The following is a 25,788-nucleotide window of genomic DNA, read 5'->3' as shown; positions in this document are numbered from 1 at the left end:
CCAGGTCCTGGGCTACAGTGCTCTGGAGGCCCACCCCAGGCCAGGCACTTCCGTTTGCTGGCTTCATGGCGGCGCAGTCTGCCTTCCGGATGCTGCGACGGCTCCTGAAGTCCAGCGCTCGGGGCTGCAGCTCAGTGGCTCCGGTGACGCAGCCCCGTCCCGGGGAACCCTCGAGACCCGCCAGGGAGGTGAGCCCACCCCACCTGCCTGCATTCACCTAACTGGAGGGCGATCCTAGCGTGCCTCCCTGAACGTGGAGAAAGTACCCTGTTCCGTCCTGGAGGTCGCTTCTGGGGACGACCCAGGGCACTCACTGATGGGTTGCTTGAGTTCACTCCTACCCAGTGGGAGGAACTCCTCCGAGTTTGCCTTGAACTCCCCTACCGCGGCCCTGCCACCTTCTAACAGGTCTCCCAGCTGCAGCAAGTAGGGACCCCCAGGAGTGAGACTTAGGTTTCAGTGAGATGAAACTCATTAGCCTTCCCTGCTACCTAACCTTTTAAACATTTTCCCTTGCCTCGTGAATGGAGTGCGCCAGAACATAGCCAAGTGTCACCAGGACACCTGCTTCTTAGTGTGACAAGGACTAAAAAATGTTATCCAGGTGCCACCCACAGTCGGTTGTCACTTTGTAGTGGCAGGGCTCCATGGTCTACCTTGTTTCTCTTGGGAGGGCTCGGCCTCATTTTAGTCAGGAACAGAGCAAGACCACGCTGGGGTTAGGAGCTCCTGCCTGTCTTCCTGGTGCGGGGCAGGGTGGTCACTGCATCACTGTTTCCAGTGTCGGTTTGTTTGCCTGCATGGCTAGGGAAGCGTTTGTGGGGCTTGTTCCTTTTCTTGTAGATCCATCTGCTTTTCTTCTGACTCCCAGGACTCGCCTGGATGTCCTGGGACACTTGAGTTTCCCAATGTTTGACTCTCCTGCCTTGCTCAAGACCCAGACGGAAGCAGACTTCTGCCAGAGTGCTCACTAGCTCAGACCTGCCTCTCCTGGAGCCTCAGATCGAGCAGGCTTATAGTTACAGGGATTTCAAACCCTTGAACTTTGGACTTGATTGAGTGAAACACTCGGAAAGCCCAGGCCACTGTAAGAGCTGTTTTGCTTTGTTTTGTTTGGTTTTGTTGTTTTTCGAGGCAGGGTTTCTCTATATCTTTGGAGCCTGTCCTGGAACTAGTTCTTGTAGACCAGGTTGGCCTAGAACTCACAGAAGTCCGCCTGTCTCTGCCTCCCAAGAGTGCTGGGATTAAAGGTGTGCGCCACCACCGCTCGACTGTAAGAGCTTTAACATGATACTAGCAAAAAGAGTTTTCTTCCTCCTCATAATTTATTTTAAACTTTGTGAGAGGGCCCATGTGACATGGCTGACTGATAGCCTTTGGTCCTCACTTAAGTCAGGTCTTTGTAAGGCAGGGCGGCAGGAACCCGTGCCGGCCTCCGCCTGAGGCACTGTACTAGGTCTTTCATATGGTGAGGGCATGAGTGATGTAGCAGGGGGCACAGGCACCAGAGCCAAATCCTGGGATTTGAGTGAGCCCCACAGCTTATTAGCCACGTGATTCTCTCCTCTTGGAGAATGGGAACCCGTGTTTTGTAGATGGGCATGTTAATGTCTTCAGCATATGGTGACCTGGAGCTTAAGTGTTCACATGTGTTCCTCTCTACACTCAGAGCCCAGAGAATGCAGGTCCTGTTGTGTCATGTGTGTGGCGAGGATTGATCCTTCCAAACTGTGGCAGATGTAATGAGTCCTGTTAGGCCCCTCCCACCTGGACCAGCAATCCTGGCTATCTCAGCTGAGGCTCCCTCAGTCTTTCTAGGTATTTCCACAGTTTCCCACAGTGCATGCAGCCAGCCAAATCAGCAAATGTCGTTGGCTGCTTGAAGCACATTTAATGACTCAGGTGGAATAAGGCCTAAGGAGTCCTATGATCTTTTGTTGGCCTCTGATTTGATTGGACTTTTAATCTGGGTTCTCACTTTCTCTTGCTTTCTTTCTGTAAATCCAGAGGCTTGGACCAGCTCACCTTGTCCAGGAGCACAGGGCATGGGAATCTGTAAGAGAATCTTAGAGGAGAGATGAAATTATGTATTCAGCCCCTTTACAGAACTGCCAGTGGGCAGATGCAGAGGTGTGAACATTCAGGACTCCCATTCTGCCTTCCTTTCCTATAGGGACACTCTGCCTGCCCTCACAGGGCTCTGATGATCTGAGGTAGAGCCATGGGGTGTTCACTGGGCTGTGGGGGTCTGAGGTAGAGAGCCATGGGGGTGCTCACTGGGCTGTGGGGGTCTGAGGGAGAGAGCCATGGGGTGCTCACTGGGCTGTGGGGGTCTGAGGTAGAGAGCTATGGGGGTGCTCACTGGGCTGTGGGGGTCTGAGGTAGAGAGCCATCGCGTGCTCACTGGGCTGTGGGGGTCTGAGGGAGAGAGCCATGGGGTGCTCACTGGACCATGGGAGTCTGAGGTAGAGAGCCATGGGGTGCTCACTGGGCTGTGGGGGTCTGAGGGAGAGAGCTATGAGGGTGTTCAGTGGGCTCTGATGGTGTGAGGTAGAGCCATGGGGTGCCCACTGGGCTTCCTGTGCATCATGCTGTGTGTATGAAAAAGAAGTGAACCTTTCATGGGAGCTGGCCATGGGGAGAGTGGAAAGGAACCTTTGGTCAGTAAATACAAGAGGACAGCTTTCACAGATGCTGAGGGAAGTCGATGACTGAGGTGGGCCAGACATCTTCCCTAATGGATTTAGCTCAATTCAGTATACCCTTCCTTTCTCTGCAACTCTGTCTGTGGTGGGGTTCAAGGACAAGGGCGTGGTGACTCTGGGTAAGGCAGAGTCACCTAGATGGTTAGAGTTCTAGAGACCAGAAACTGGCAGTGGATGTCGTAGACAGAAAGTAGGTGTAGGAGGTGCGGGGTAGTGAGGAGCCGGGGGACAATGCTGGGAGGAACAGGGAGGACGGTGCCGGGAGAAACAGGGAGGATGGAGCTGGGAGGAACAAGGAGGACAGAGCCAGGAGGAACAGGGAGGATAATGCCAGGAGGATCAGGGGGGAACAGGGAGGATGGTGTCGGGAGGAGCAGGGAGGAATAGGGAGGACGGCGCCAGGAGGAACAGGGAGGACAGCTCAGGGATGATGGTGCTGGGAGGACAGTGCCTGGAGTGTCTTTCCCCTTCATTCTAACCTGCCCAGATCCTGAAGTCCATGTCTTAGTGGAGTGGACTATGCTGGTCAGGAACCAGGGATGCAAAGTACCCTACTATAATCAAGCTTGGGGCAGCTCTTATTTAATAGTTTAGGGGCGGGGGTTTGTTCATGTGCTTGTGCCCATGTGTTTGGAAGCCAGAAGGCACTCTCAGGTGACATTCCTCAGGTGCCATCCACTTTGTTTTTGAGGCAAGGTCTTTTATTGGGATCCAGGGCTTGCCAAGTTGGCTAGGTTAGCTAGTCAGTAAACATCAGGGATCTCTCCCTAGCTTTTTAAGCCTGGGTTCTGGAGATCGAACTCAGGTCCCCAGGCTTGTAAAGCGGGCATTTCCTGCCTTAATTAATATGATCTAGATAACTTCCCACATGCCTGAGGGGCTTGTCTCCTAGGCAGTTCAACATCTGTCAGGTTGACAGTGTCAGCCATCACAGATGGCAATCGCTTAGTGACAGTGTTTGTAAGGAACCAGCAGGTGAATTAGGTGGGGTTGTCTTCCCTGCAGAGGAGGAGGCTAAGCGGGCATGTCCGACTGTCCCACAGACCTGTCAGAGCTCGCGCCCAGCCGGAAGCCAAGCGTGGGCACTATCCTCAAGGCGCCAGATGAGTCAAACTAGCAGTGAAGAGCAGGAAACGAGTACTTTTATTCAATGTATTGGGAAGAGGGACAAAGAGATTCAGTGGACACCTCCCCCCACAAGTCCATCTTTGGGCTCCTGACGTGAGGTTTAGGTTTAAACAGAAGGCGAGAGTGTGCATCACTGAGCAGTCCCCGTCAAGGTGTCCATCGCTGATCCATCCTTGTGTCAGCCCCAGGCCTTCCTGACAAGTGGTCTGGCAGGCTCTCACAACCATGCGAGATCTCTGTAGGAAGACAGGTCTCTCAGACTCGCACAACCGTGTGATGTGAGATCTCTGTAGGAAGACGAGGTCCCTCAGGCTGGCATCTTTTCTTCCTTCCAGCATGATCCTCATGGGGGAAATTCCAACTCCTGGGTACCTTGTTTCAACAGTCAAGGTAGACAGCGAGGGGCACAGCATCTCTCTAGAACATCCGCAGTCCTTCGTGCCTGCTCATGACTCACCCACAAGTCACCCGTGCCCCGAGATAGCTTGGAGTTGTGGCCCAACACAAAGCCATAACCTAAAACATGTTTTGTTTTGTTTTCAACATAGTTGTGTGGTTCTTTGTAGATGACAACATTGTGTTGCAAAATCCAAAGGCAGGGTCATGCCTGGAACCTAAGCGTATTCAAGTGCTTGGTCCACAGCCAGAACCTGGTTTGTAATCAGATTTACCTGCTCCAGAGTCTGCTCAGAGCCAGGATTGCTACTCCTCAACCCTGGCTACATAGTGCAGAGTGCAGACACCAGAGGAAGTCACCCTTGGGAGCAGGACCCAGCTGTCCTGGAAGCTCTGTGGTCAGTCTGATGGAGTGCCTGTGTTGAGAGCCTTGTGCCGGGCAGAGCCCTTCTGAAAGTGTTTCTGTGCTGCTGGGTTTGCCGCTGTCATTTTCCTCCTAAGATTAGAGGCAGGCGTCTGTGTTACCACAGTAGCTAGATACTCTGTGGTCAGCCTTGAGTCCTTGGATGGGAGAGGCTCCTGTTGTCCCCCACCCTGTGCCTCCTGGAGACTGAAGGGCTCTTGGAATGGGGCCGTGAGGTATGGGAGGACAAAAGTCCCAGTCCCAGGATGGGGTTTGCTGTACCACAGTGATAATTTTGCTTGGCCAGCTGGGAGGAAAGGGTGTGTGTTGGCAGGTTGGGCTAATGGCCAGCCCCTTAATTCCTCCTTGGCCAGCCTTGCTCTCAGGTTTCTGCTGAGTCATGCTCCATGGTCCTCTCACTCCTAATTCCTGGATTTATTTGGCTCCTCCCTGGCCTTTGCACAATCCTGTGTTAAGTTGGACAGAGGAGCTCCTCAGTCACAAAGAACTGTATTCCCTATAGCTTTTGATGAACAAGATGGCGCCATTCTGCCCCAAACCTGTCTCCTAGGTTCCTCATCTTCTGCAGCCTCACACAATGACTGAGTAATCCTTCCTTTTAGCACTGGGTAAGGAATGCAAAGTATGGGGGCTGTGTAGAAAAACCCTAGACTCCCAGCCCTGTGCCCTCCAACTTGAATGCGCCTGGCCTGGGCTAACTCCTGTAGGGAAGCTGTCTGTACAGTCTCAGTGGTCGGTCCTTCATTCAGTCAGGGAGAGGAACAGTCCAGGTTACTGTGGATAACTGGAGGGCTTGGGGTGCTGTGCAAGCCAAAGGAGAGGCTTCCCTGGGCTCCCTCGGTTCTCCACAGCTGAGCCAGAGCCCCAGAACCAATAAGCAAGGGCCACAGCATCTTCTGTCCCTGTCCTTGCAGGGGCTGTCCATGAGGCTCCGGTTCCTCCAGAAGCATGCAGCTCCCTTCTCTGCCTTCCTCACGGACAGCTTTGGCCGGCAGCACAGTTACCTGCGGATCTCTCTCACAGAGAAGTGCAACCTCCGATGTGAGTCACCTGGGCCAGCTCTGGGCCACTGCCCCTCTGCCGAAGTGACATCTTCATATCCGAAAGTCTTCCTCCGCCCTCCCTTTCCCCTTGCCACTCACCTCCCCTCATTGGCAGCTGGTTGAAGTTTGCTTCAACACAGGGTTTAAGTTTGCTTTCAGATTATAGGAGCTAGGTTCTCCGCGAGATTAGATTTGGAAACAGTTGTGATCAGGTTTAGGGATAGGAGTAGGTCTAAGCTGTTCTCCTCTCCAGAGCTCTTTCCTCCTGTTTCCCTTCAGAACCCGAAGCCCAGGACATGGCCTAGGGTATGTGTGGACGGAAGGGGTGTGTAGACATTTCAGATGAGTGGTAAATATACCCACAGCCATGAAATGCCCCAGTCCTGTGTTGGACCAGCTACAGCCACACCAACACACTGAACCCACTATGTAACCCTGGGGCTGCTCTTGGGGGTGCGTCCACTGCTGGAGACTTGCGGTGTGGCCTTCCTCCTTTCTTCCCTTTTAGCCCTGTTCTCCCTCTAAGCCCCACTTACCTGTTTCCTCCTTTTTCTCTTGGCTCTCCTCCTGCCCCTACTATATTTCTCAATAAGAAGTATTGAGTAAGTAAATGCATATGTATTTGGTAAATGGTTAACCAAACAAAATATACTACACATGTGCTATCCTGTTCTCATGGTCTCTTTAGTCTTGAGGGTCCAGATGTGCATTCAGTGGGCATTCGACTTTGTGACGCTGATAAGCATTTCCAACCTTCTAATATTGTTAGATGTTGATGTTTACAAAGAGCACACTGAGAACCTGGTAGCTGGGTTCCAGAGAAACAAAACCACACACACGCACACAGACACACACACTCACACACACGCGCGTGCACACGCATACAATTGTAGGGGTCCAGGAGATTGCTCAGTCAGTAAGTACTTGCCATACAAGCGTGAAAACCTGAATTCAATTTTCAGAATCCATGATTTTTTTTTTAAAAGGTAGGGTGTTGAAGTGTTTTCCTAATCCCAGTGTTGGGAAGGCAGGGTTAGGTGGACTCCTTGACTGGCCAGCCAGTGTAGCTCAATTAGCAAGCACCCAATAAAAGACCCTGTCTCATAAAATATGATGGAGAGTGAGTAAGGAGGACACTTAAGGTCATGTAGTTGACCTTTGGCCGCTACATGCACACATGCACTTGCACATACATGTGTACACATACCCACAGTTGCAAAAAAAATTCACAATGTTTTGAGTTTGTGTTTTTGTATTGGGCCATGCTAATAGCTGTCTGGGGCCACTGGGTTTATCGACAGGGATGGACTTGTCTGAGTCTAGCCTGACTCTTGATAAAGGCAGCCTGCAGAAAGTGATGGTAGGAAATGGTCCCCTACCTCCACAGCTCACTTGCTTACCCCACTCTCCTCCTTCATCTTGACAAGGAACCCCTAGGTTTTCCAGCCTGGTGCAAATCTGCACCTAGACTGGATCTGCGCACACTGTAGTGACAGAGGGCAGTGGCTCTCACCAAGCCACATCACTCCCTTCATCTCAGGCATGTGCAGAAGAGGTGACTTTACCTCTGCTTGATAGAATGAGCATGGACCATGCTAACCGACACAGGCCCACAGCTCTGGCCTTTGCAGGTCTTTCTAGGCTAGTCTGCCCAGCTGCCTTCAGAGTGAAGGAGCTAACCTCTCGGGCATTCCCTTGCTCTGAGCCACGCCCTGCTTTTTGCCTAGTTTATCAACCCATGCTCAGCCCCCTGATGGGGGGATAGTAAGGCCAGATGACAGGGACGTGAGAAATGCCAAGCGAGTTTGTAGCGTTCAGATGGGGTTCAGGCCTACAGATAGCCTGTTAAGGAGCAGGGGCATCTTCTCCACCTGCCTGCCACACCTGTCCCCTGCCTCTTTACCCCTTCCTTTTCTCAGGCCGGTATTGCATGCCTGAGGAGGGTGTGTCCCTGACCCCCAAGGCTGACCTACTGACCACAGAGGAGATCCTGACCCTTGCTCGGCTCTTTGTGAAGGAAGGCGTGGATAAGATCCGTCTCACAGGTGGAGAGCCGCTCATCCGGCCGGATGTGGTGGACATTGTGGGTGAGTTGGATAAATGTCATTTGCCGTTTTCATCTCCTGTCTCATTCAGTTGGACCCCAGTGCTAACTAATGCTGATTTGACCGTTGCTGCTCCTGTTGACATCGAGTCCTGCAAACCCTCTAAGACAGCTGCTATTTATTCTGTTGATGAGGGGTGATGGCTGTGAAGAGGTTCGTCCTGCTCAGTGTTCAGAGTCCTCATCAGGAGGCCCCGTGACCAGGCTCCTGCTAGCCACTCCTCTGCCCTTCCCTCCTCTCTGACCACACAGCTGGCTTCTTTGCATTTCTCTTCCCTTTGCCAGGAGCTTGTAATTTGCCCTCTGTTGGGTCCCTGCTCAGATTTTCTCAGCTCAGCAGGACCTTGACCTCTCTGCACCTAGGCTGGATCTGCGCACACTCAGTGCATCCTCGTACTCCTTCTAGCCTCTCTCTCAGACCCTGGCCAGCTTCGGGCTGCGAACTAATTAGGCGCTGCCACCTGGCTTTTGTTGTGTTTTTAAGTTTGGCTTTTATTCTGTGTGTGTGTGAGTGCAGTGCCCAAAGAGGCCAGAAGGAGGGCATCAGATCTCCTGGAGCTGGAGTTAGAGGCACCTGTGAGCTACCTGATGTGGGTGCTGGGTACTGAACTCCAGTCTTCCGGAAGAATAATGGGTGCTGGGTACTGAACTCCAGTCCTCCGGAAGGATAATGGGTGCTGGGTACTGAACTCCAGTCCTCCGGAAGGATAATGGGTGCTGGGTACTGAACTCCAGTCCTCCGAAAGGATAATGGGTGCTGGGTACTGAACTCCAGTCCTCCGGAAGGATAATGGGTGCTGGGTACTGAACTCCAGTCCTCCGGAAGGATAATGGGTGCTGGGTACTGAACTCCAGTCCTCCGGAAGGATAATGGGTGCTGGGTACTGAACTCCAGTCCTCCGGAAGGATAATGGGTGCTGGGTACTGAACTCCAGTCCTCCGGAAGGATAATGGGTGCTCTCAGCCACTGAGCTGTCCCTCTAAACTGGACACGTGGTAGCATTTAGTATTGAGGTTTTTTTCTGCAGTGTGTGAAGAAGGTCATGCAACTATCTGTTTATGGTTTCATTGTCATTGAGGAATGGTGTCACTTCATTTGGTTTTTGCTTCGATAAAGTAATTGATCTTTTTTCTCTGAAAGTTCATGGTGTTCGTATGGTTTCCTTGAATTTTAAAAAAGTGTACCATGAACAGGCTCTTCCTTTGTGTCCTGCTGGCATTGAGTGTGGTTTCCCTTGTATATTAAAGCACTTCTTAGAAGCTTGGGTAAACGTCTTCCCATTATTTGTATAATACTGTTCTTTACATCACCTTTTTTTTTTCTTTATGGTGTCTATTATCTGGGTGTTACCCCATCTTCTGACTTCACATTTTCAATTTAATATACTCATATATGATAAGAATGTCGTCTCTTTAAGGCAAGCATTGTTTTTGAGAAGTCTAATGTCACTTTAAGATATATACAAACATACATATAGATATGTGCATATATGTTTATTAATTGTGTGTATGTGTGTGTGATGTTTTACACAAGGTCTCATTAGCCCAGGCTGGCCTCAAGCTCCCTGTGTAATCAAAGATGACCTTGAACCTGTGATCCTTCTGCCTCACTTCTCAAGTGCAAGTACATGACCCAGCTTAAATGGTCATTTGATTTCAGATTTTCTCGTTCTTTTTTCTTGGGAGGGCAGCCATTTTCTCCTGATCACTGATTTCTCCTTCTATTCCACCCACATGACTGTCTGCTGTTCCCTTTATGCTGAGATTGTCTTTACCATAATCATTTTCTGGCTTTCTCTCCAAAAATTAAAGATGCAGCCTTTGTAATAAACTCATCCAGTTTACATTAGAGTGTGGGAAATTGGAGATAGTTTATTGCTATGTAATGCTCTGTAAAAAACAGTAAGTTTGTTTCTGAAATGCAGTATACTGCACTCTGAAGATCACTTCGCTGTCACTGACTTTGAAGCCTGCGCCTTGTTGCCCTTTGACTCCCTTTCAGTGTCATAGAAGGCTAGAGAAATGAAGCCTCTTTATCTTCTCCAAATTTTATTTCAAAATGTTAATATTTTTATCTATTACATTTATCATAATTGTGCTGATTAGTCTTTTGTCAAGCCAGGGTCTTCCAGATTGGTCTATAGGCGAGTCTATGGGACTTTTTTTTTTTTTTTTGGTTAGTGATTGGTGGTGGAGGACCCAGCCCATTCTAGGTGGGCCACCTGGGATGGTGGTCCTGGGTTCTATAAGAAAGCAGGTAGAGTGTGCCCCAGGGAGCAAGGCAGTAACCCCTCCATGACCTCCAGGTTCCTGCCCTGCTTGAGTTCCTGCCTTGGCTCTTGGCTTCCCTTAGTGATGGGCTGTGATCAGACCATAGAAGCCAAGTAAATCCTTTCCTCCTCTGGTTGCTTTAGAAAAGGTCTTTCTCACATCAGTGGAAAGCCTGCTAGGACGGTCTCAAGTTTGCTGCGCCTGTCTCGTGTTTGCTGATTTTTGACAGGATTTTAAATTAGGACTCTAGAGTAGATTTGGGGGGGGGGGGGTGAAGGTGTGGATCCGCATGGTCTATACACATATGGGTGGAGGCCACAGGAAGACATCTTTGTCCTGCTGTATCACCCTCCACCTTATTCCCTTGAGACAGAGTCCCTCACTGTGCCTGGAGCCAAGCTGGCAGCCAGCAAGCCCACCATCCTGTCTCTGTCCCCCACGGTGCTGGGTTTACTCGTTGGGGTTACAGGTAATAATGGCCACATGTGGCTTGTTTTTATGAAGTATTAGGGTTTGGATTCAGTCTCTCTCTCTCTCTCTCTCTCTCTCTTTCTCTCGCTCTTTCTCTCTCTGCCTCTCTCCCTTTTCTTTCTTTCCTTTTATTAAATCCTTTTGTTTGGATGGGAAGAGAGGACAGCAAAGGGTAAGAGAGCGAGAGAAATCGGTCCCTTCGTTTAGCCTCAAGTGAGGTGCCCTGTGTCTGTGTTTTGTGGGGGTGTGGCTTGTACAGATTTCCCATAGTCCTCTGTCCTCTAGCTGTGGAGGCTCAAGCAAAACAGAGTGGCAGGTCCTCCCAGAACCTGACAAGGGGCTCATTCATGGCTGTCTGCAGGCCTCTGAAGGTCTTGACTCCCGCAGGGAGAAACAGCATTCCATCCACCAGGCCTGGGACTCTGGAGGAGAGGCTGGAGGAGGGACACCTGAGGTTGGTCAGTACCCAGCTGTGATCCTCACCTGTTACCAGCAGTGCATGTCAGTGTCCCAGACTTCTCCAGTGGTCTCTCAGATGAGCTCACCAAGTCCTTCAGAAAGGGACAAGCGATGATCCATAATCAGGATGATCGTGCCGAGGAGTGGCTGAGGGCCTGACAGCGCTCTCCTCACCTGCCTTGCTGTCCCATAGCCATGCAGATTCTCTGCCAGTCCCTCCATCCAGGCCATGCCACGTTCTAACCACTGTCTACCTTCCTACAAGTTCCTCAATTATTTTTTTAAGTTGTTAGAACGTGGTGATTTGGCCACGGGAGCTCATAACCTCTCTCTCTCTCTCAGCAAGTGTTACTTTCTTTTAGTGAAAGGAACATGTTTTGCTGTTGGCCGCTGTGAGGCTGTCTGACATGTCTGACATCTATGGAGGTGTGTGTCCTGACCACCTCTCTCCTCTGTCCTGTTGCTGATTTAGATCTGCCCTGCCCCTTGTATAGACATTAGTTACTTTTTCATGCCTGTTACCAGTACCTGACAAAAAGCAACTTACGGGAAGAGATTATTTTAGTGCACAGTTTGACGGCAGGGAAGGACGATGACTGGGTCCATTGTGGCAGAAGCTTGCTGTATGACCTATGGGTCAGGAAGCAGAGATTGGTCAAACTAGGGCCAATTATAACCCTCTGGCACCCCCTCTACAGCCCTATGTCTGTCAGCCAGGCCCAAAGTTCTAAAAGGTCCATCACTTTGCTAACCAGTACCTCCAACTGAAGATCAAGTGTTCAAACAAATGACCATGGCGGGCATTTCACATTCAAGCCCACAGCTGATGTGGGACCCAGAGTGTTGGCTCACAGAGGTGTTTGGGGTTATGACACATGTCATGTCTAGAGAAACATGGTTCAACCAGTTTTGTGCTGCTGGCTAACTGGATTGTTTCCAGAGTCAAATGTGTGGCTCTCCAATAAACCGTAGGTTAAATTCTGACAAGCAAAATCTCAGGTCAAGGGCTTTGTAAAGCTCCATGCATGACTTCTCTTCAGAAAGGCTATGGAATTCCATTCCTATACCATGAACATGCTATTGTGTGATAGACTTTCCTTGGGGAGACACAACACACACACACACACACACACACACACACACACACCTATTTACCCCCTAAAATGGAATAAACAGGAGACCAAAGTAACAATATCTGCCTCAGTAATCCAGCAAGTTTTTGGGGGTTACTAACAGGAGTAGAAATGAGGGGTTACTTCCAGGACCAAGGGTGACACAAGGCATCTGCATCATCAAAAGTGCACCCCAACACGAGTGACGACTCAGGAAAGCTGTGCCCTGGAGCTCTCTGTGCAGCCTGCCGGCCGCTGGCCACACATCTCCTACAGCTGGACTGTGTACCCTCCGTCCCCAGAAATTTGCTGCTTTTTATACTGCCAAGGAGGAGCCCCCGGAACCCTCCAAGCTTCCTTCTCCCAGACTTTTGTTTTCCTCCCATTTGGAGGGAACTGCGTACAGCGAGCTGGTTTTCATAAGCCGGCTGGTTAATTTGGTAATCCAGCCTCTTCTCAGTTCAGCTAGACTCCAGCACTTGGGTCTTAGTCTCTGCCAGGTGAAGCTGATGGAAAGCCCTGGTCCAAGAGCCAGAAGATCTTGTTCTAGTCATAGTTCCCAGGGAACAAAATCAAGTAAGGGTCAAGGATAGTGTCTGTTTGCTCACTGTCCTGGACAGTTGTGTCAGCTGGACACAAGCTAATGTCATCTGACCTCGGTTAAGAAAATGTGTCCCTAAGTTTGGGCTGAAGGCAAGCAGGACATTTTTTTAGTTACTGATTCATGGGGGAGGACCCAGCCCATTGTGCATGGTGCCACCCCTGGGCTGAGGATCCTGGGTTCTATAAGAAAGCAGGCTGAACACGCCATGGGGAACAAGCCAGTAAGCAGCCCCCTCACCACCACCCCCATGCCGCTGCATCAGCTCCTGCCTCCAGGTGGCTACCTTGGTTGAGTTTCTGCTGTTTTTGATGATGAACTGTGAGTGAAATAGCCAGTTCCCTGCACAACTGCCTTTGGTCGTGTGTTTCATCACAGCCACAGAAACCCTAATTAGGACACCCACATTGTAAAAGAAAACTTGTTCGTTATAGAAAAATGATAGCGTTTGTTTTTTTTTTTTAGGTTTTTTAATCTATAATCTAGTCTTTGATTAGAGTAGCTACCCTGATCTGGAGGACCAAGTGGAGAGTGATTGAGGACAACACCTGCCTCGAGTTCTCATTCCCATGTCTCCAGCCCCGTCCCTGTGCTTACTGGCTTTGTGAATTTAAGACATTTCCTAAAGCCTTTTTCCTTGTCTACTAAATGAGGAACAATCCTTGTTCTGCAACTTCAGCAAGCTAATCTGTATGATGCTCTTAGCAGAGCACCCAGCCCAGGGTGAGCCCCCAACCCAGGGCAATCACACAGTCCAGGGTGATCACACAGCCTAGGGTGAGCACCCAGTCCAAGACGAGCACCCAGCACAGAGCAAGCACCCAGCCAAAGGTAAGCACCTAGTACAATGTGAGCTCCCAACCTACAGAGAGCACACAGCCTAGGGTGAGCACCCAATGTGTCTTAGGATTTCTATGGCAGTGAAGAGCCACCATGACCATGACAGCTTTTATAATGGAAAACATTTAATTGGGGCTGGTTTATAGCTTCAGAGGTTTAGTCCATTATCATCGTGGAGGCAAGCAAGGCAGCATGCAGGCAGACGTGGTGCTGGAGAAGGAGCTGAGAGTTCTTGCATCTTGACTCACACAGAACTGGAAGTAGTCTGAGACACTGGGTGGTATCTTGAGCATATATGAGACCTCAAGACCTGCTTCCACAGTGACACACTTCCTCCAACAAATCACACCTCCTAATAGCACTAATCCCTTTGGGAGACACTTTTTTTCAAACCACCACACAGCTTTTCATCTGTTAGTTATCTTTATTTATTGGTTCTTATTTGTATGATTGTTTTTGCATGTATGTATATATGTATGTGTGCCACATGTGTGCTGGTTCCTGATGAGGTCAGAGAAGTCTCCAGCGCCCTGGAGCTAGAGTTACAGTGGTGGTAAGCTGCGGCATGAGTGCTGGGATCTGAACCTGGCTTTTCTGCGAGAGAAACAAGTAGTCTTCATAGCTGAGCATCTGTCCAGCCTCTCACCCGGGTTTATTTCCACACTTGTTACCAAGCCCAGTGGAAGCCCCTTTGCACTCCTGCCCCTTTCCCACGAAAACAGCCTAATGCTTTCCTCCTGTCTCTCCAGCACAGCTTCATCGACTAGAAGGGCTGAGAACCATCGGTGTCACCACCAACGGCATCAACCTGGCCCGGCTGCTGCCCCAGCTCCAGCAGGCAGGGCTCAACGCTGTTAACATCAGCCTGGACACGCTGGTTCCTGCCAAGTTTGAGTTCATCGTCCGCAGAAAAGGTGACCAGACAGACTGAAGTGTGGGTCTCCCCAGGACTCTGTCATGCTGTGTGCGACAGGGTGGTCACTTCCTCCCGGTGTCTGGATTATGTGTGTGCTCTCAGTAAGGCACGTGAGGGATTAATACCAAAGCCAGGTTGTTGGCCTGAAGTCACCTGGCCTAGCTGGGGTGGAAGTGACCGCTCTGAGGTGTCAGGGCCAGGGTGTCACTCTGTGCCCATCTAGACTTAGGCCTCCCTTCCTCAATCCTACTCCAAATATTCTCTCCCATGTGCTGACTTCTCTTGACCATGGGTACCCTACCCTTCTATTTTTGGGGTGTAGATAGTCCGTCACTAAGGGCTCTGGAAGGTCAGAGGGGTGCTGGGAAAGGCAGCTCTCCACCCTCTTTCTTCGGAGAGTGCCAACACTAGCCATGCCATTGTTCTCCTCCTTCCCGGCCCAGGTGTGCAGCTTCCTGCTTGCAGCCTTCCAGAAGTTGATAAAACTCTGGCTGAGGCTCCTCCCTCTGGAGAAGGCTGTATCACTCTCTTTGATGAAATTCAAAGTGTAGCAATACAGCTTTAATGTGCTTATTTAGTTATATTTTATTTTTGTGTGTGGGCATGTGCATAAGGATATTTACTGTGGGTGCATATGGGCATGTGTGTAAGGATATGTACTGTGGGTGCGTGTGGGCAAGTGTGTAAGGATATTACTGTGGGTGCGTGTGGGCATGTGTGTAAGGGTATTTACTGTGGGTATGTGTGGGCATGTGCGTAAGAATATATACTGTGGGTACGTGTGGGCATGTGTGTAAGGATATTACTGTGGGGGGGGGTGTGGGCATGTGTGTAAGGGTATTTACTATGGGTGTGTGTGGGCGTGTGTGTAAGGGTATTTACTGTGGGTGCGTGTGGGCATGTGCGTAAGGATATGTACTGTGGGTGCGTGTGGGCAAGTGTGTAAGGATATTACTGTGGGGGGTGTGGGCATGTGTGTAAGGGTATTTACTATGGGTGTGTGTGGGCATGTGTGTAAGGGTATTTACTGTGGGTGCATGTGGGCATGTGTGTAAGGATATTACTGTGGGTGGGTGTGGGCATGTGTGTAAGGATATTACTGTGTGTATGTGTGGAGACAAAAGGATAGCCCCCACTGTTACCCTCATGAGTCATCCATTATGAATTTTTTAAGACATATTCTTTTGCTGGGATCAGGGATACACTAACTTAGACTAGTCTGGTTGGCCAGTGAGCCCTGGGACTTTCCCTCTCTCCACCCCCTGGGGTTGGGATTATAAGCGCGCCACTGTGTCCTGCTTTTTACATGTCCTGGGATCGAACTCAGACTCATGCTTTTGCATGAGATGGTTCCCAGACGCTGCAGACTGCTGGGGCAAAACCTACAAGCACACGAAACAGTCTTTGCTGATCTCACGGTATTCACTGAAGAGCCATGGAGAGGCAGGAAACTCAGCAGAGAGGACCTCTGGGCTCGAGGAAGAGCTGATCCTGCTGGCCCTGTGTCTCTCCGAGGACGCTGTGACCCCCAGCAAAAGGCTGGGGGTGGAGGTGGAAGGGATGCTTCAAGCTGGGCCCCGTCTGTGTTCTCCTCCCTTATCTTCTTCCCTAGCCCAAGTCCCTTCCCCAGGATCACTTCTGACACCAGGGTGCCATCCCTCCCAGTATGCTCCGGTTGTTGAGAACACACCAGTGAGAGAGGGTCCTACGTTATACAAGGTGGAGTGTGAAGACTGCAGCAGGGCCTCAGTTTCCCCACCTAGACTGTTCAAGGCTCAGCTAGATCGTGAGCTAACTGTGTCCCACAGGCCACATCCAGATCATGGCCTATTTTTGTGCAGCCTTGGAGCCAGAAGTGTATTTTCCAGATAACACTTGTAATCATTAATCATTGAGGACGTGACCTGTGAACCCCAATTAAACAATATTGAATCCCTGGGAAAATAGTCTTTCCTCTATCCCACACGGAACTGTTGAGATAGTAAAGTAGCTCTAATTTCAAGGGACCCGACGCCCTCTTCTGACCTCCGTCAGCACCAGGGACAATGTGAGATACAGATACACATGCAGGCTAAACAAACATGTACATAAAACTAGATAAAAAGACAACAGATCAAGAAAGGCAGCTCTGAGGAACGACACCCCAGGATGTTTTGGCCTCTGCTTGTGCATACATCCCCAACAAATACATAAACATGAACACATACCTACAAACCTGCAAAAATAAATGTAAATAAAAATAAAACCCATATTGCTTTACTTTGACATTAGTAAAAACACACTTTATATCATGTATCCACATAGAATCTGGGCCCTGCCTCTCGGTTTACATAACCCGAAAAGTTTATTGTCCAGCCCTCTGGCCCATGAGAGAAAACTCTTGCTGGTCATCGAGCCAGAGGGCCTCTCAGGAAGGATTCTCTGTCCCATACGGCTGTGGTAGTTCCCTGGAGAAGGGGGGAGTCCCTGAATCCTTGCTTCTTCCTCTCTGTAGGCTTCCACAAAGTCATGGAGGGCATCCACAAAGCCATTGAGCTGGGTTACAAGCCTGTGAAGGTGAGGATCTGCCAACCCTGCTGACTGCTTCCTCCCTTCTTGATCCTACCAGGCAGGGTGACCATGGGTCCATGACACTGGCCCTTGACCATCCTCAGCCTGCCCAGTGGACGTGAACCTCCCACTGCTGCTGGCCAGGTCACATCTAGGCCCCAATTCTCCTCCCTCGTTGGGAATAGAGAAAAGCAGTGGCCACCACGGAATACCCCAGCCGTGGAATAATGGGTGGCCAGAGGCACAGGCTGGAGCTGAGCAGTGCCACACCCCAAAGGTCGTTCTCATGAGAGCACATTGGCGACAGCTCTCACTGCCCAGTTGTCTTGGCCAGGTGAACTGTGTGGTGATGCGGGGCCTGAATGAGGACGAGCTGCTGGACTTCGTGGCCTTGACGGAGGGTCTTCCCCTGGATGTGCGCTTCATTGAGTACATGCCGTTTGACGGTGAGTGATGAGGACTCGGTGGGTCCAGGGGCCTCAGGGCCGTCCCAGGTACTGCTAACCCCTGGGGTGGTGGCAGGACGGTGTGGGGTGCTCTGGGGTCATGTGTGGATGTGATCTGATCCTCGGGCAAGGTCCCCTTCATCTCTGGTTCAAAAACTCTCCCTGCTACCCGCAACCAAATACAGGCAACAAGTGGAACTTCAGGAAGATGGTTAGCTACAAGGAGATGCTGGACACCATTCGGCAGCAGTGGCCGGGGCTGGAGAAGTTGCCAGAGGAGGACTCCAGCACAGCCAAGGTTAGGGAGCGGGAGGGCGGTGCTGGGGTGCCCTGCCTCCATCCTGCTGGGTGCAGCAGAGGAACAGTGCACAGCAGGGTGTGTTGCTTCAGAGAGCCGCCTAAGTTAGACAGTAAGACTGAGTGGCCTCAGAGGGCGTGCTTATGCAGGTCAGTGGGCAGTGCTGTCCTCCTCCATGTGACCTTCTGTAGACCTGCCATCCACAGATACCTGTATCCATAGCAACTCTTCTCCAGAGCAAGTAGGGCAGAGGCAGGGGCTTTTGGGTCACCCACCAAACTGTAAGAGAGCAGCAAAGTGGGGTCTTGACATCAACAAGGGGCATCTTAGGCGTGAGGGAGAGCCCATGCTGTCCCTTCCACCACCCTTCTCCCCTAGGCCTTTAAGATCCCTGGCTTCCAGGGCCAGATCAGCTTCATCACATCCATGTCAGAGCATTTCTGTGGGACCTGCAACCGGCTGCGCATCACAGCCGATGGGAACCTCAAGGTGAGCATCCTGCCCCTTCCACCCCACAGCCCCCACGCTCCACCTGAGCTTCTGATTAGAGGGAGAGACCAGTGCCCAGGGGAGGGGCGCTTGGCTCTTCAGAGTAACGCCTGCTGTATCAGGAGTCCTCTCCAGCCCTCGGTGTCCACTGTGTCTTTCTGGTTAGCCTTTTCACACAGCAGGGACCCACTTCTGGAACCAGAACCCATTACTTGGCTAATTGTCACTTCATGTTTGAGCTTGAGGCTGTGGAAGGCTCACTCAATGGCACTTCCAGAGGTGGTGGACAGAAAGAAGCGTAGTGGCCATTTGTCCCAGCCATGTCTGTGCTGGCGGGGAGGATGGTGGGCCCAGAGGACCTCAGAAACCTTGAAGAATGACTGGGATCTGGACTCATACTGTCTGAATCAGATCTGAGGAGTCCATTCTGCCAAGAGCTGTGATTTATAACATATTCCTCTGATTGTAGGGAGCAATGTGAAGTTTCTGAACAAGGATGTGTGATCCCCATCTTTATTAGATTTGAACTCAAAAGTAGATATTGAGCAATGATTAAGCTATATAAATATGTGAGGGTAAAGCTTTGAGGTCGTGCTGGGGAGATGGCTCAGTGACTGTGGGGTGACTATATGGATCATGCTGGGGAGATGGCTCAGTGACTGTGGGGTGACTATATGGATCATGCTGGGGAGATGGCTCAGAAGAAAGGTACTTGCTCTGCAGTCGTGGAGACCTAATTTTGGTCTCCAACTCCCATGTTAAAAGCCAAGCATGGTCACACACTTGTGTCGCAGTGCTGGGGAGTGGAGAAAAGAGGATCTTCAGAGCTCGCTGGTTAGCTGGTCTAGCTGAGTTGCTAAAATCTAGGCCAATGAGAGACCCTGTCTCAAAAACAACAGAGGAGATTGGTTGAGGAAGATTCCTGGTGTTAACCTTCCACCACACACATACACACACACACACACACACACACACACACACGTGTGTGCACACACAATCTCCCCTCTATACAGGAAACACAGAGACACATATATACAAAAGAAAAACATATGGGACAGAAGAATCAAAGAACTTGGAAGGGAATGTGTGGGGTGACTGCTAGGTATAGAACTTTAGGATTGGGGTTGAAGATGCAGCTTTGGGATGTTGATCTCCAGGCAGAAGCCAGCACAGGGAAGCCAACAAAGAGACGTCTGTGGAACAATTAACCAGAGTCAGTGATGGAGAGAGCGGAGCTGGGCCTGGTGCTATATGTAATCGGAGGTTTTTCTCCCACCCACCAGTTCCTGAAGAATCACTCAGAGGCTTAATATTACTTATAAATTCTTGGCTGATGGCTCAGGCTTATTATTAACTTATATTAAATTAACCAATATTCTATTAATCTGTGTTTTGCCATGTGGCCCATGGCTTACTGGTGGTGCTCTGACATCTTGTCCCATAGGTGGCTGCCAGCGTCTCTCAGACTCCGCCCTTCTCCTGCACCTTTGTTTGGATTCCCCACCTGGCTCTATCTTGCCTCGCCTTAGGCCAAAGCAGCTTTATTTATCAACCAATGAGAGCAACACATATTCACTGCATACAGAAAGATCATCCCACAGCATTTCCCTATTTTCATCGATTCAAAAAGGAAGGTTTTCCATTTTAACATAGAAAAATTACATACAACAAAACAGTTATCAAGTGAGAATCAGTTACAATATCCAGTCTATTTGTATTTGGCAAAATTAAAGAAAATACTTTATCAGTTATCCTATCTTTGTGAGTCTAAAGTTTGATATCTATCTTTTATAACTAAGGAAAACTATAATTATAACTATCTAGTCTTCAACTCCATCAAAGACCCCTAAAGGATAATAACATTACCCAAGTAAACAGGAAGTGCATTGCAAGCAACTTCCAAAACTCTAGAAAATGCAAAGACATCTGGCTTTCTGGACAGTCACCCAAAGTTCTTCTATTATGTTGGGACACCCATCTTCAACCTTCAGGCCTAGAGTATCTGGCAGACTTTTCAGTGAAGCAGGAAATTTTAAAGACTGTCCCACCTATATTGGCAAAGCTGTCAGTAGCTTTTCTCTGTGTCCTGCAGAATGTCCGGCAGTTTGTTCTGTGAAGCAGGAACCTGAAGGACCTTCCTGCCTTGTTTGAGCAAAGATTAGCAGTCATTTTCCTGTGGGTCCTGCATGTCCACTCTCAAGCAGTCCAGGCAAGAGCAGTTTCTTGCCCCAAAGGCTAGCTTTGCCACATCAGGAACAAACTCCCTAATGAGTTTCTTCAATATCCATCACCCTCTCTGAGGAATTGGTGCTGCAGAAGCAGACATGTCTCACTGTCAAGAAAAATCTCAGTTCTTAAAACATTTTAAATGCCATAGTCTGTAGGTCTTTGAAGTGTTTGAAAATTACCTATCTAATAGAAATATATCTTTGTATAACTAAAAATCTCAACTAATATGGCTATAAGTTTGACTATTACAGATGACTATTAATCTGTATTTTAATTATATATTACATTTTTAAATGAGCTGCATAAACTTAATACCTTAAACAAGAGTAGAAATATACATGCAGTACAACAAAATTGACCTTAAATTTGTATCAGTAAACCAAAATCCATACCAATCAATGTAAAGCGTCTTGAGATTAACAGTTGATTTTTGTTTTTTGGTTTTTTTTTTTTTTTTGGTTTAAAGTAGCCTATCCACCCTATTTTATAATAGCTACCCTTATATTTTGTAATAAGCTACCCTTTTCCCCATCATTTCTATATCATATCCCCCTTTATTCTTTAGAAAGAGATTGACTATAACCATTAATCATTTATAACCAACCCCTTAAATGAAAACATACGTTTATAAACATATTTTGGGAATTGGGGCATAATTCTCTAGACTATTTCCTGCTGATTAGTGGTGCTAGTAATCTTATAGGGACCCTGAGAAAATTTGATATAATGGTCAAGTCCTGAGAAGACCAGTTATAACTTTTGTTGATAGATGTCACCTGTCAAGTTTCAGGAGGTCTTTGTCCAAATCTGGTCAATTTTTGTTAGCAGAGGCTACTTGTTTGTTCCCAGCCACTCAGATCTAAACTAATACTGTTTGGCCAATAGCTTAAGCATATTTCTAGCTAGTTCTTACATCTTAAATTAACCTATTTCTATTATTTTGTATTTTACCATGAGGCCCTACTGGCAAGGTTCTGGCTGGCAGCTTGTATCTTTCTCCTCTGGTAAATTTATGGTATTTTTCTGACTCTGTCTACTCTCTCTCTCTCTCTCTCTCTCTCTCTCTCTATATATATATATATATATATATATATATATATATATATATATATATATATTCAAGCCTGGCTATATTCTGTTAAGCCATTGGCCAAAAGCAGCTTCTTTATTAACCAATAAAAGCAACACATACACAGAAGGACTTTCCACACCACATCTTAATCTGGAACAAATCCACAGCCTCTTGTTTCCTGTGGAAACAAAAGCAAAACTGCTTCTTTGAAGCAGTGCATCTTTTAAGTTCCACTTTACAGATACATTTTTGACTTCTGTTTTAAAGCTGAGGCATTTAAAAATATTCAGTTTGGTGTATGTTATCAGTCCATGTCTCTCGGACAATTGTTGTTTGTCGGCATTCAGACCATTCAGAACCAACACTACTATACAGGACCCAAACTTCCTGTGTATTCCCATCTCTACATAACTTTTTATTTTATTTCTCTCTATAAAGACTTTAATATATTATTTTTAAACTATTTATTCCTTTCTATAATTGTCAATACCCATTTTATTTTTTTTCTTTAGGCTACACACATTGTAAAAACACATTGAAACCTGTTTAGCGGTTTTTCTACCTGGATCTCTTTTTATTCTGTATCTTTTAGCCCTTTTTGTCTTTATGAGCACAAACGAAATCCACCACACAGCACATGGCTGATTAGCCTCTCTGAACTGAGGCTGGTGAGACTGTAGAGGCTGGTGGATGGCTCCATCTTGCAGGTTGCTGTTGGGAGGCGCATCTCTGTGCTGCTGCTGGAACAAGACTGAGACTAGGAACCCAGTACAGATCAGTTCCTGTGCATTTAGAATCTTTTTTAAGTTTTCTCAGGTCTTACGTGGCTCCACACCAGACAGTGGACTCCATTTGTAGCTGGAGGTTTCTCTGCCACTTGCCAGTTCCCAAACAACCATTCAGAGGTTTAATATTACTTATAAATGCTTGGTCGATGGCTCAGGCTTATTATTTGCTAGCTCTTCACATTTAAATTAACCTATATTCTATTAGTCGGTATATCACCATGTGGCCTGTGGCATACTTGTGGTGCTCTGGCATCTCTCAGGCTCCACCCTTCTGTATCTCTCTGCTTGATTGCTCTCTCCTGCCTTGCCATAGGCCAAAGCAGCTTTATTTATCAACCAATGAGAGCAAAACATATTCACAGTGTACACAAAGACCATCCCACAGCAGCTGTAGGAAAGGGGAATGCCTGACATAGTGAAGAAGCTGGGCCTTCAGTCCTGACTTCTCCAGAGCTTGGCCCTTCCTGGCTCTTCAGACATTCTGTGTCTACACACACAGCCGACACAAGTTCTGTGACAGAGTGGTACCGTATCCATCTCATCTCATGACCAGGCTTCTCACAGAAGCTAGGGAACAGTGAGTTAGGACTGAGTGGCCACTGATGTTGTCTCCAGTCAGATGTTACGCTCACACCTGCCACCCAGCACAGTCAGATGGAGGAGGGTTCCTGTCAGTTCCCAGCCATCCTGAACAACATCCTGAGCTAAAAAACTGAGTCTCTGGCTCAGACACAAACAAAAACTCCAAAGCTGCCCTTTCCAAAGCCCTCGGCTGCTCAGCCATGAGCAGGGACCATGGACTGAAATAGGCAGTAGGTGGTAGTATCCCTATGGGAAGGAATGGGATGTGTGTACCACCTCCCGGGTGCTCAGTTCCCCATGGATGGGGGCCTGCACTCATGGTGACAGTGGCTTCCCCATCAGATGTCTCAGACAATAGCAGCAGCCCTGGATTCATATGTTCTCTCTTCATATGCATTTGATTCTCCGTGTATACAATGCACTCTGAAAGGAGTGTGGCTAAGCTCCACACAGAAGTCTGATTTTTACTTCTTGCATGTCTAGTCCCTTCTGCCCCGCCCCCCATAGCCCTGAGTCCTGCCTCCCGTGTGAGCCTGCTGTCGGAGGCATGAGCACTGTGTGGCTAGTGGCTGACAAGTTGTTCTCTCACCCACAACAGGTCTGCCTCTTCGGGAACTCTGAGGTGTCCCTGCGGGACCACTTGCGGGCAGGAGCCTCCGAGGAGGAGCTTCTGAGAATCATTGGGGCAGCAGTAGGTAGGAAGAAGCGGCAGCATGCAGGTAAGGGCTGGGGGGAATGGTCGGGTTAGTCTGAGGAAAGTGGAGGAGAGGGGGAAGGATAAAGCAAGCCCGGGCCAAGGGTGCCCCGTCTCAGTGTCCTCCAGGCCACTGGTCACTTCTGTGGAAACTTTGAACTTGGGGTGTGGTAGTTCTTCTTTGAAGAAATTAACATAGCACGGGCTACACATGGGGACCCCAAAATTCTCCTGATCTGCTTTACCAGGCTGAGATATCACAGGATCCCTGGTTTCCCTCGTGTTGTCTTTAGGAGAGGGAGGAAGTGCCAGGTCCCTGGGTATCCGCAGACTGTTCTCTGGCTCCACCTTGGGTGACCTCGCAGTGATGTGTGGGAATGCTTGTAGCTCTGCATGGGACTTTGGGGTCACATCCATCTGCCCGTGCATTTCAGTGAGTGCCCCCTTCTCCATCCTCCCCGCTTTCCCACCAGGCATGTTCAATATTGCCCAGATGAAGAACCGGCCCATGATCCTCATCGGTGGGTGATCTATCAGTACGTAACCACCCACCCCTGTCCCTGGGGGTCCAGTAGGGTGGGGTGACAACCTCAGGTCCCTCAGTAGTCGTCATCTCTTGTTTTTAAATCTTTCCTTTCATTTTTTTTCTCTCTCTCCTTTTTTCTTTCTTTTTTTCAAGACAAGGTTTTTCTGTGTAGCCCTAGCTGTCCTGGAACTTGCTCTGTAGACGAGGCTGGCCTCAACTCACAGAGACCCACCTGCCTCTGCCCCTGAGTCCTGGGATTAAAGGCGTGCAGCACCACGCCCGGCACTCAGTCTGCTTTTGTTCTTCCTTCTTCTCCCTAGTGTGAATGAGAACTTAAATGTCCCATGATGGGACAGTGAGGGGTCAGGAGAAGAGGTGGAGGAAAGATTTGTTTGGAGGCTCAGTCTCTTCTCTTGTCTCCTTTCAGGGCTATTTTTGGTGCTTCAAGATTCCCCACCAGCTAGTTGGAGCACTTTCTCCCGGGATCCCCTCTGTGTTTGGAATCTGAGTGCCAGAGAGAAACTCTCTGGCCAGATGACAACTTTGTGGAAGAGACTCCGTTTCCCCATAGCCCTTCCTCTGTCTCAGCAGTGTCTCGGGTCTGGCTCCCCTCAGAGACACTACAGCTGCTACCCCAACTCGAACACTCACTCAAAGTGCCTCAGCATAGGGTCCCAGGATCCTGCTGTCCCCTCAGGACCAGGGCCAACCTCAACTCAGCTAACTCATGTGGATTCAGAAGGACGGGCAGCTATGGTAGATGTGGGCGGGAAGCCAGATACAGAGCGGGTGGCTGTGGCCTCTGCTCTGGTTCTTCTTGGACCTGTGGCCTTCAAGCTTGTCCAGCAGAACCAGCTGAAGAAGGGAGATGCTCTGGCAGTGGCCCAGCTGGCTGGAGTCCAGGCAGCCAAGCTAACTAGTCAGCTGATCCCCCTGTGCCACCATGTGGCCCTGAGCCATGTGCAGCTGAGTCTGGAGCTGGACAGTACACGTAATGCCGTGCTGATCCAGGCATCCTGCCGGGCCCGAGGCCCCACCGGGGTGGAGATGGAGGCACTGACCTCGGCTGCCATGGCTGCACTTACCCTGTATGACATGTGCAAGGCAGTCAGCAGGGACATCGTGGTGGCGGAGGTCAAGCTCCTCAGCAAGACTGGAGGTCAGCGGGGGGACTTCCACCGGGCTTAAGAGTAGCCCACTCACTCTCCAGCCATGTCTCCCAATGGGGTGCAATTTGGGCCGAGGAAAAGATGTCACATTCCTCTAAACCTAGTCACTATGACCTAAGGTCACCCTGTCTCTTTACTGTTGAGATTTATTATAACCTGGGAGATGTCCTCAACATAAGACACCTCTGGCCTTGACACCTTCCAGGACCCCAGTAATGGAAGGTTTGGTACTAGACCCCCACATCAGTCATATTATATGGATTGTTTCAGATGGACAGCTTACTTAGGGTTCTCTCTTCTCTTCTCTTTCCTGGGGAGATAAAAGGACTAATTAAGCAGAGGACCCCACTTAGAGGAAGGAAAAGCACAAACTTCCCAAAGAATGTATCCCAGTGTCCCCATCCCTGGCCTCCGCCCTCTCGTCCAATGGGATGAACTTACGGACTACAACCCTAAGAACTCGTGCCGACCCTTA

The 25,788-nt window shown here is 49.3% G+C and overlaps 1 protein-coding gene across 4 annotated transcripts; it reads left to right on the top strand.

Annotated features, from left to right (window-relative positions):
- Mocs1 (molybdenum cofactor synthesis 1) lies at positions 1-25,788 on the top strand. Of its 4 annotated transcripts, none has more exons than XM_048445470.3 (11): positions 3-188; positions 5,568-5,694; positions 7,616-7,783; positions 14,304-14,468; positions 16,965-17,026; positions 17,355-17,466; positions 17,652-17,764; positions 18,143-18,253; positions 23,523-23,643; positions 24,092-24,139; positions 24,572-25,788. In XM_048445470.3, the coding sequence occupies exons 1-11, from the start codon at positions 66-68 to the stop codon at positions 25,330-25,332; spliced, it is 1,911 nt and encodes a 636-aa protein (XP_048301427.3). In that variant the 5' UTR covers positions 3-65; the 3' UTR covers positions 25,333-25,788. The 4 variants fall into 4 exon arrangements, with proteins under 4 accessions (XP_085555318.2, XP_085555317.2, XP_048301427.3 ...); XM_048445471.3 differs by having other exon boundaries at positions 4-188; positions 24,092-24,154; positions 24,572-24,788; XM_085699192.2 differs by lacking the exon at positions 18,143-18,253 and having other exon boundaries at positions 1-188.

Source organism: Myodes glareolus, chromosome 18 (assembly GCF_982192425.1).
Source record: "Myodes glareolus chromosome 18, mMyoGla1.1, whole genome shotgun sequence".
NCBI lineage: Eukaryota > Metazoa > Chordata > Mammalia > Rodentia > Cricetidae > Myodes > Myodes glareolus.
This window is presented reverse-complemented; position numbering and strand designations above follow the sequence as displayed.

Bases quoted from the DNA above. Each gene is read 5' to 3' on its own strand.
- Mocs1 (XM_048445470.3), top strand. From the start codon at position 66: ATGGCGGCGCAGTCTGCCTTCCGGATGCTGCGACGGCTCCTGAAGTCC. The intron at 189-5,567 runs GTGAGCCCACCC...CTGTCCTTGCAG, and splicing joins CCTCGAGACCCGCCAGGGAG to GGGCTGTCCATGAGGCTCCG. The intron at 17,467-17,651 runs GTGAGTGATGAG...AACCAAATACAG, and splicing joins TGAGTACATGCCGTTTGACG to GCAACAAGTGGAACTTCAGG.